Below are 10,455 nucleotides of genomic sequence, written 5' to 3' on the forward strand. Positions count from 1 at the left end.
TCATGTCGGGGGGTTGGGGGGGTTAGTGTTAGTGCTGCAAGGGGTTCTGGGTATTTGTTCTGTTGTGTTTATGTTGTGTTACGGTGCGGATGTTCTCCCGAAATGTGTTTGTCATTCTTGTTTGGTGTGGTTTCACAGTGTGGCGCATATTTGTAACAGTGTTAAAGTTGTTTATACGACCACCCTCAGTGTGACCTGTATGGCTGTTGACCAAGTATGTCTTGCATTCACTTGTGTGTGTGTAGAAGCCGCATATATCATGTGACAGGGGCCGGCACGCTGTTTGTATGGAGGAAAAGCAGACGTGACGACAGCTTGTAGAGGACGCTAAAGGCACGCCCCCAATATTGTTGTCCGGGTGGAAATCGGGAGAAATTCGGGAGAATGGTTGCCCCGGGAGACTTTCAAGAGGGGCACTGAAAATCGGGAGGGTTGGCAAGTATGAGTATTAGCGGTGAATGCGGTGTTATAGCGGCACCACCACTGTATAATACCTGCGGGCCAGCTCTAATGTTAATTTGATATTGCCTCAAGGGCCAAATGAAATTACACGGCGGGCCACATTTGGCCCACGGTCCAGACTTTGACACCCATGGTCTAGTAGCACAAATGAAACCAAGCTCTCGTCCTCTAAATAAAGTTTCCTATTGCTTCATTTCCAGAAAGTTCAGCCGGAACGACTGCAGCCAACGTGGTCACGGCCGAGGTGTCGTCACCGGCAGGGGACGCCGCCGTCGCCCAAGAAGCCGCGGCGGCGTCCCCGGAAGGCGTGGCCAAAGGAGGCTACCTCGTGGACATCAGCGCCCAGTCCACCATGGATCTGACCTGCTTCTCCCCGTCAGAACTGGGATGTGCCAGCACTTTACTGGACTCTGGACTGGAGCCCGCAGCTGTGGCACAGCTGGACGTGGACTTCACCGCTGCGGACGCACCCGGGCCCTGCGGCGGCACGCCGGACTTTCCCGCCAGCATCGGCGAGGTCATCCAGCCCATGGAGATGGCCGAGCTGGTGCACATTCTGCCCACCCTGAGTCTCATGGAGGAGGAAACCCCCAGTGGTCCTTCTGCGCCCTCCGTCATGGACATGCTGCAAAGCTTTGGACTTGCTGACCAGGACAGCTTCCTGGACCCGCCTGGTGAGGACCACAGACTTCCTCCAGGAGCGGACAAGAAGCCAGGGTTGACTTATCCAGTCAGACACCAGGCAGAGTGGGACACAGCATTCAGCGGCTCGTGCTGATCATGTATCCACAAAACCTCTTTGCTCAGCTGCAGGACGGCTGATTAGTTCCTCTGCACCCTTTCACAGGAACAGATGAAACATGAAAAAGTGCAGTTTTAGATGGAAAGGTGTGTTTATATTGGAAACATACATTTGTGGCTCTTGATTTCTTCCATTAGCTTAAAGAGAAACTGCACCTTTTGTGGAATTTTGCCAATAAACCTTGTTAACAGAGTTAAACGAACGGTACCCAAGAACCTAAACTAACACTGAATGAGGAGCAAACAAATACGCAGCAGGCGGCAGGTAATGTGAAAAGGGAAGAACAAAAATTTATTAGCACCTGTGCAGCACATATACAATCAGGGCATGTCACGTGACCAGCAAGTGGCCAATCAGTCATTGAGAGCACAAGAGACAATACGTCAACACTCCCACTAGCTCTCATACTGTTAACATCATCATAAAAATAAAAACATTTGAAACAAAATCAAAAATCACATGTCATAAATCACATGAATTATTCTCCAAACATAAAGCTTGAGAATTTCGACAATTTGCATTTGGTTGCAGGCTTTGTCATTACATCTGCTACCATTTGATCTGTGGGAAGATATTGTAGACATATTTTACCATCATTCACAGCTGATCTGACAAAATGATATTTTATGTCGACATGTTTGCATCGCTGTCTGTTTACAGGATTCTTGGCTAATGCAATTGCACCCTGGTTATCCTCATAAACCTTTGGTGTAGCAGACTGACTCCCATCAATGCCATTTAAAAGTTGGACTAAATACATACATTCTTGTGTAGTTGCAGCTAAGGCCATATATTCTGCCTCACATGTTGACAGTGCAACTGTTGGTTGCTTTTTGGTCTTCCATGAAACCAAAGGACCATTTTCACACAAGCTTATACAATATCCAGTTGTACTCCTTCTATCAGTGGCGTCAGTCGCCCAATCGGCATCACTGTAAGCATGTAGACTCAAACCATTTTCACAATATTTGTAACACAAAACTTTGTCTGTTGTACCTTTTAGATATCTCAGCACATGTTTCACAGTAACCCACTGTTCCTCTGTTGGATTACTAAAGTATTGTGACAATTTGCTTACTACAAAGCTTAAATCTGGTCTTGTACATGTACTCAGGTAGATCAAACTTCCTACTACTTCTCTGTACAATTTTACATCTGACAAGAGCTCAGAATGGCTGTAATTTAGCTTTGGTTCACAAGGTGTCGCTCTAGGTTTGCAATTCACCATGTCAAACTTTTCAAGCAATTTTACTGAATATTTTTTCTGTGACATTTTCACACATGCATCACTCTGACTAAAATCAATACCCAGAAAATGTTTCAGATGACCTAAATCTCTCATGTGGAATCTTGCTTTAAGCATTTCTTTTACATTCATCACTGCATTTTCATCACTGGCAGCAATGATCAAGTCATCAACCCATATTATCAGAATCACTTTTTCATTGTCAGTTTCTCTGATGTAAACACAATGGTCTGTCAGGTTTTGTACAAAGTTGTTGTCAGATAAATAGTCATGTAATAACTTGTTCCAGTTCCTGCCTGACTGTTTCAAACCATATAGTGACTTCTCTAACCGATACACCTGTTTGGTACTAGAGTGCTCTTTATAACCCTCAGGTTGTTCAATATAGATTTCGCAATCTATTGGAGCATGCAGATACGCTGTTTTAACGTCCATCTGATGTAAAATCAGGTTCTCCTGAGCTGCTTTTTGCATGATAACACGGACACTGGTCAAGTTAGCTGTAGGAGAGAACGTCTCGTCATAGTCAACGCCCATTTTCTGACTATATCCCTTAGCTACGTATCTTGCTTTATATTTGTCAGAACCATCAATGTTATTCTTAATTGCATAGACCCATCTACCCCCCACTACGTCTTTACCCACAGGTAAGTTGGTCAGGGTAAATGTGTTATTCTCTCTGAGTGACTGCATTTCGTCATTCATTGCATTAACCCACTTTTCTGAATTAGTTGAGTTTACAGCTTCCCTGAAGGTCAGGGGTACATCACACATGACTCTATAACAATAGTCCATGCTAAAATGTGTCTGGTCATCACTATCCACTTCACATGTATAATCTTTTAAATATTCTGGTGGTCTCCTATCTCTGGTAGGATAACGTGTAGTGTCCTGTGCTGGACTGCCCTCAGGTTTTGTCACTGGACTCTGAACATGGGGACTTCTCTGAGCTCGACCTGGACTCCTCTGTGCATGGTCTGGACTCGCATGTCTATGCCTAGTCTCCTTTTTCACCCCAAAGTCATCATCATCGTCATAAACAGGCGTTGTGTCAGTCTGAGTCTGCTGCTCAGTAATCTTCCTGCATGAAAATTTCACAAGTCTGTGCTTTTTCACTCTATGAGTGCCAGGATAATAGACTATGTAGGCCGGGCTATTTTTGTCATATCCTACAAAAATACCCTCTTCACACCTTGACTCTAGCTTTGTCTTGTCCTGTTTATATGCATAACATGTTGACCCAAACTTTTGCATTCTAGATACATTTGGTCTTTTTCCAGTCAACAGTTGGTAAGGAGTCTTTTTAGTGCGTCTGTTAAAACACCTATTTCTAATGACAGCAGCTGTCTGCACTGCATATGTCCACAAACACTTAGGTAACTCGCTCTCTATGAGCATACACCTAGCCATGTCAAATAAGGTTCGCCAACTGCGTTCAGCAGTACCGTTTTGATGCGGCGAGTACGGTGCCGACGTCTCATGTCGGATTCTATTAGTACGAAGCAGTGTTTGGTAATTCTTACCAGTGAATTCCGTACCCATATCAGACCTAATACATCTGACCTTCCCATAAGGGGCTACGTCTGCTAAGAACTTTTCAGTTGCTTGGACTGTGTCACTCTTATTTTTAAGAAAATAAGTAAACATTGCACTGGAATAATCATCCGTAAAACATAATGCATATTTATGCCCATCCTTAGACTCTGTGGCTATTGGTCCTGCTAAATCAGTGTGTACCAAATCTAGAGGAGCTTTGGCCCTCATATCAGGCTTCCTGTTTCTAGTTTGGACAAACTTGCCTTGTGTACAGACATCACATTGTAATGTTGACTTGTCTACTTTACCTTTAATAGTCATACCAGAAACAACATTTTGTAATTGTTCTACATCTGCATAATTACAGTGACCTAGGATCTCATGCCATGTCTGTAAATCATTACATCCCATACACTGGTCATCACATTCATTTTTCTCCACTGTGTGTAAATAGTACAATCTATTGTGTTCATGGATATAGAATTGTGTACCGTTTCTGTGTTGTAGGACGTCTTCACCCTCCTTGAAGATGACGGTTGCTCCGCTGGCAGTAGCTGCTTTCACAGAAAAGATGTCCTGCGGGTATGAAGGCACAAATAGTGCATCTTTCAGCACTGTGCGTCGGTGGCGTCCTGCGCTGTCCACCAAATACACCTCTGCATCTCCTCTGCGCTCGGCGACCCCTTTGCTCCTGGTTCCATCGGCCAGCTCCACACAGTGAGTTTCTGCCTGGAACCCGTCGTCAAAGGATTTGAACCTTGACACGTCGGTGATGATGTGAGAAGTGGCTCCTGTGTCCACCATCAGACCTTTTCCTCTGACACCAGATCCGCGTCGGATGTCTCTGCGTCCACTTTGGATGTCTCCGCGTCGGATGTCTCTGCGTCCACTTTGGATGTCTCTGCGTCGGATGTCTCCGCGTCCACTTTGGATGTCTCTGCGTCGGATGTCTCCGCGTCCTCGCTGGATGTCTCCGCGTCGGATGTCTCCGGCAACGAACGCGTAGTCATTGTCCTCCACTGCCTCGGAGACCCCTCGGGCGTTGTCTCGCCTCTGTCTCCGTCTGCAGGTTGCGTCACGGTGTGTGTTGCTCCTACAGTGGCTGCACCACTGTGTTTGTTCACATGAGGTGGATTTGTGACCTCGTTGGCCACACCTGAAGCAAACAATATTGTCCACACTCCCCGTCCAGCGAGTCCCACTAGCACTGGCCGTAGCAGGTTTGCCCCTCGGCTGAACTCGGGCCTTCATGACGTTGTCCTCTGATGCAGTCGTGCCGCGTAGTTTCTCTGTATCCTCATAGCTGCGGAGTTTTGTCTTGAATTCTGCAAACGAGAGTGTCCTCTCACTCTGCGTAACGTGGATTGAGAACGGTTTGTATGATTCTGGTAATCCCTTCAAAACCATAGCTATTAAAAGCCCATCACTCAAAACCTCTTCCGCGTTTCTCAATGCAGTAATTGCAGTCTCTGCACGTATCATATATTCAGTCACACTTTCACTGCTCAACTTTTGCAGTGAAGTAAGTTCAGTATACAAACTGATTACACGTGGCTTCCCTTTACCTGCGTAGTATCCCCTCAGGATTTTCAACGCCTCGCGCCCATTGTCTGCTGCCTCCCTCATTACAAGGGACAGACTCTTATCGTCGAGGAATTGTATGAGCTCCGCGTAGGCTTCACCATTCTTTTCTGCATCTGCAGCGCGGACAGCAGCCGTTGCTCCTTCTGCTGGCGGTGTCAAGATTGTGTCTCTTAGTTTCTGTAGGCGAAGGTGGCCTAAAAATTTGGTCTCCCATAATTCATAGTTCTTTTCGTCTCCGTCAAAGACGAGTCGATACCATCGACCACCACCAGTACCTCCATCTCTACAAGCCATGGTGCTAGTAGTAGTAGCCTACTACTAAAACTAAGACACGCCGTTTTATCTCGGTGGCTCACCGGTAAAATAAATATCTTCTTGGGTAAACTCGACCTGGGCCCATAACCTGTTAACAGAGTTAAACGAACGGTACCCAAGAACCTAAACTAACACTGAATGAGGAGCAAACAAATACGCAGCAGGCGGCAGGTAATGTGAAAAGGGAAGAACAAAAATTTATTAGCACCTGTGCAGCACATATACAATCAGGGCATGTCACGTGACCAGCAAGTGGCCAATCAGTCATTGAGAGCACAAGAGACAATACGTCAACAATAACATTAATGTAACAATATGAACCATACAACAATAAAAAACAGATTTGTTAAAAAAAAAAAAAAGAAAAAAGGAAGGAAGGAAGCGAACACAAAATATTGGCATCATCACACCAGTATCGATCCGATACTAACACTGCCCATGGTTTGATTGAGACTTTTATTAGTAGATTGCACAGTACAGTACATATTCCGTACAATTGACCACTAAATGGAAACAAAGATACCATTAATTGATTAACGTGGACTTAAACAAGTTGACAAACTTATTGGGGTGTTACCATTTAGTGGTCAATATATGTACTGTACTGTGCAATCTACTAATAAAAGTCTCAACACCCGAATACGTTTTTCAACTTGTTTAAGTCGGGCTCCACTTTAATCAATTCATGGTATCGACACTATCGGTATTTAGATTAGTCCGCCCACCTCTGGTATTTGACTACCCCCCTGTGGCCTCAGTGCGTCACTGCAGGCGTGCCTAAAGAACCCCGCATCCTCTCAACACATGAGGATTATTATTATTATTATTATTATTATTAGTGTTTATTCTTTTGTCGACATGGCTGCTGAGTCACGATGCAGCACATCCGCCGCCGCCAGCACGACCCAAAGTGCTGCGTCACCCGCAGGTACAGTAAGTACAGTACAGCAGACACGGCGACATGACGTCATGTTACGTCACCGCGGACGCATCGCTCTCGAAAAGAGTGTTTTTAGGACATTGGTGCTGGTCATAACATTAGGTACACCTAGCTGCTTGACAGACCCACCACGTGAGCAGTAACGTCAAGTCGGTATTTTCAAAATAAGAGCGTTTGACACTTTTGTACATCGGGAAATAAGCAAAAGTTACCTCGGTGGTGCTGTCGTGTTTGTGTTTGCAGGGCGAGGCAGGTGATCGCTGCCTTTAACTAGCACACCTGTGTCTCCATTATGTATTAACTTCTTCTCACTGGCCTCATCACAGTAGAGCAGATAGCACCCCCTGGTGGCAAACTGTGGAGGTTACACTCCATTTATGTAACAATTGTTTTCAATTTGTGATTTTTTTATTTTACAATTGAATGAATTCAAAAGTCGTGACTAAAATGTATGTTCAGTCCAGATTCTATTTGTCAAAATTCAGTGTTTTAGAATTCAGTGAGGGAAAAAAGGATCAATATTCAGTGTGTATTCAGTTCCAATGTTCTTTGTTTTTTATAACCAAAGACTCACTTCCGGTAAATTAAGACGGAAGCAATCGATCCCGTCTCAGAACCGGACAATGAGTTGAGTCTTAACCAAAAAAAACACCAAAAAAAAGGTTTTGCAAACAAAAAATGTATTTGTAATTAAAAAAAAAATCTTTTTATGCATTTTTTTCCTATTATTTTTTATGCATATCCATTTTAAAACGTATTTTTAAAGATTTATCTTATAAAGAAAAAAATATATAAATACCAATTTTTGAAATTTATCGATTCTTTTAAATTATGAATCAGTTTACAATTGAGATGATCAAGAATCGTGATTTTGTTGTGAATATATAGTACACAGTATAGTAGACAACCACGATGTATCCGAATGGACATCTGGATTTTCTGCTAAAAACACAATTAGGGCGTTGTCACACGTATCGTGCCGTACTTGGACGTGACTTCCCCTCACTCTTCTGCCATTTGACAATCTAATGCTCCTTCAGTCCCAAATGTCAACACGTCTTCGTGATGTTTTTGTGGCACAATTGGCCAAGCGTGGGATTGTTGGCCCACTAATATGAGAGGGATGTGAGCCGGGTGTAGACCGTGGTGAGACAGGTGAGTTTTACCCTACTGAGGGTGTGTTGTTGCAGGAGGAATTCTTTGCCAAAAATGGATTTGGAACACAAAAAAAACAGCAAACAAAAGATTGATTTGCAAATAATATGCAGTTAAAAATGAATATGCATAAAAAGAAAACATTTTATTGCAAATACATTTTTTGTTTACAAATCTTTTTTTTTTTTGGTTAGTACTCAACTCATTGTCCAGTTCTTATGCATTTTTTTCCTATTTTTGATGCATATCCATTTTTAGCTGCATATTATTTGCAAATCAATCTTTTGTTTGCTGTTTTTTTTGTGTTGCAAATTCATTTTTGGCAAATAATTCCTCCTGCAACAACACACCCTCAGTAGGGTAAAACTCACCTGTCTCACCACGGTCTACACCCAGCTTTGACCACTTTGAACAATTGACCACTAAATGGTAACACCCCAATACGTTTTTCAACTTGTTTTAGTCGGGGTCCACGTAATCAATTCTAGTAATCACTGTAGACTCAGGATGTGTGACACAGTTCCTAACTCATTAAAACTATATTTATGCACTATTTACTGTTTTTGCCACAGCCTGCGATGCGTCTCTTCTCACATCAAGGGAGTCAGAGCTGAGGATTGTTGTCGTCGGAAGGACGGGATCAGGAAGAAGCTCCTCGGGCAACACCATCCTTGGTAGCTCGGCCTTCAGGGCGGACATGTCCCCCTGCTCGGTCACCACAAGGTGCACCCAACAGACCGGGACAGCTGCCGGAAGGTGCATCTCGGTGGTTGACACTCCTGGGTTCTTCCACACCAACATGTCCACTCAGGACGTCATAGCGGAGCTGGGACAATGTGTAATCCTGTCCTCCCCGGGACCCCACGCCATCTTGGTGACCCTGCACCCTGGCAGGTTCACCCAGGAGGAGAAAGACAGCCTGGAGTGGATCAAGGCAACGTTCGGACCCGGAGCCTCAAGGTTTACTTTGGCATTGTTCACCTGGGGGGATCAGCTACGAGGCAAATGCGTAGAAGACCGCCTGGCGGAGAACGACGAGCTGTCAACGTACGTCAGGAGCTGCCGTGGAGGCTTCCACGTCTTGGACAACAGCGACCAGGAAAACTGGTCACAGGTGGAGCATCTCCTGACAAAGATAGACAAGATGGTGGCAGACAATGACGGCGGCTGCTACAGTAGCGACATGTTCAAGGAGGCTGTGGATGCCATCAGAGATGCCCAGGAGAGGATTCTGGAAGGCGGCGGACATACATGGCTGCGTATGGAGGACAAGGACCGGCAAGAAGAGAAGAGCAGGAGGGAGGAAGAAGAGGCCAGGAGGAGGTCGGAGAGACTCTTCTGGTGCGAGCTGGTGACCGCGCTGGGGAAAGGGGCGGCAGAAGGGGCCGGGATCACCGCGGCCGAAATAGGTAAAGGGAAGGCCATGAAGAAGGTCAAGGTGGTGGAGAAGGCGGCGGCGGCTCTCGTCACCTCACCGTTCTCCGTCCGTTCCGCCGCAAAGGTAGTGGGGGGGGCCGTGAGAGAAGGAAGTAAGGTCCTGTTCAAACACCGCAAAACGTTCTTACAATAGGAGACACTGGACTGGAAACAAGGACAGTCCAAAACTAACAACTGGGAGACACTGGACTGGAAACAAGGACAGTCCAAAACTAACAACGGGGAGACACTGGACTGGAAACAAGGACAGTCCAAAACTAACAACTGGGAGACACTGGACTGGAAACAAGGACAGTCCAAAACTAACAACTGGGAGACACTGGACTGGAAACAAGGACAGTCCAAAACTAACAACTGGGAGACACTGGACTGGAAACAAGGACAGTCCAACACTAACAACTGGGAGACACTGGACTGGAAACAAGGACAGTCCAAAACTAACAACTGGGAGACACTGGACTGGAAACAAGCACAGTCCAAAACTAACAACTGGGAGACACTGGACTGGAAACAATGACAGTCAAAAACTGATAATTGGGAGACACTGGACTGGAAACAAGGACAGTCAAAAACTGATAATTGGGAGACACTGGACTGGAAACAAGGACAGTCAAAAACTGATAATTGGGAGACACTGGACTGGAAACAAGGACAGTCAAAAACTAACAACTGGGAGACACTGGACTGGAAACAAGGACAGTCCAAAACTAACAACTGGGAGACACTGGACTGGAAACAAGGACAGTCCAAAACTAACAACTGGGAGACACTGGACTGGAAACAAGGACAGTCCAAAACTAACAACTGGGAGACACTGGACTGGAAACAAGGACAGTCCAAAACTAACAACTGGGAGACACTGGACTGGAAACAAGGACAGTCCAAAACTAACAACTGGGAGACACTGGACTGGAAACAAGGACAGTCCAAAACTAACAACTGGGAGACACTGGACTGGAAACAAGGACAGTCCAAAAC

The 10,455-nt window shown here is 45.2% G+C and overlaps 2 protein-coding genes across 6 annotated transcripts in view; both read left to right on the forward strand.

The window, feature by feature from the left end:
* Positions 1-5,993, forward strand: part of LOC133642292 (ankyrin repeat and fibronectin type-III domain-containing protein 1-like) — a 62,634-nt gene extending 56,641 nt beyond the window's left edge. For 4 of the 5 annotated variants that reach the window (XM_062036407.1, XM_062036410.1, XM_062036409.1 and 1 more), the window contains one exon: positions 663-5,993. In XM_062036407.1, the coding sequence (XP_061892391.1) occupies positions 663-1,240 (578 nt within the window). In that variant the 3' untranslated portion in view covers positions 1,241-5,993. The remainder of the gene's footprint in view (positions 1-662) is intronic. The other variant, XR_009824492.1, reaches the window with a different exon arrangement.
* An 810-nt stretch (positions 5,994-6,803) lies between these two features.
* LOC133642946 (GTPase IMAP family member 7-like) lies at positions 6,804-10,116 on the forward strand. The gene is made up of 2 exons (XM_062037369.1): positions 6,804-6,873; positions 8,613-10,116. The coding sequence occupies exons 1-2, from the start codon at positions 6,804-6,806 to the stop codon at positions 9,608-9,610; spliced, it is 1,068 nt and encodes a 355-aa protein (XP_061893353.1). The 3' UTR covers positions 9,611-10,116.
* Positions 10,117-10,455: the final 339 nt, after the last annotated feature.

This window comes from Entelurus aequoreus, linkage group LG25 (assembly GCF_033978785.1).
Source record: "Entelurus aequoreus isolate RoL-2023_Sb linkage group LG25, RoL_Eaeq_v1.1, whole genome shotgun sequence".
Classification (NCBI taxonomy): domain Eukaryota; kingdom Metazoa; phylum Chordata; class Actinopteri; order Syngnathiformes; family Syngnathidae; genus Entelurus; species Entelurus aequoreus.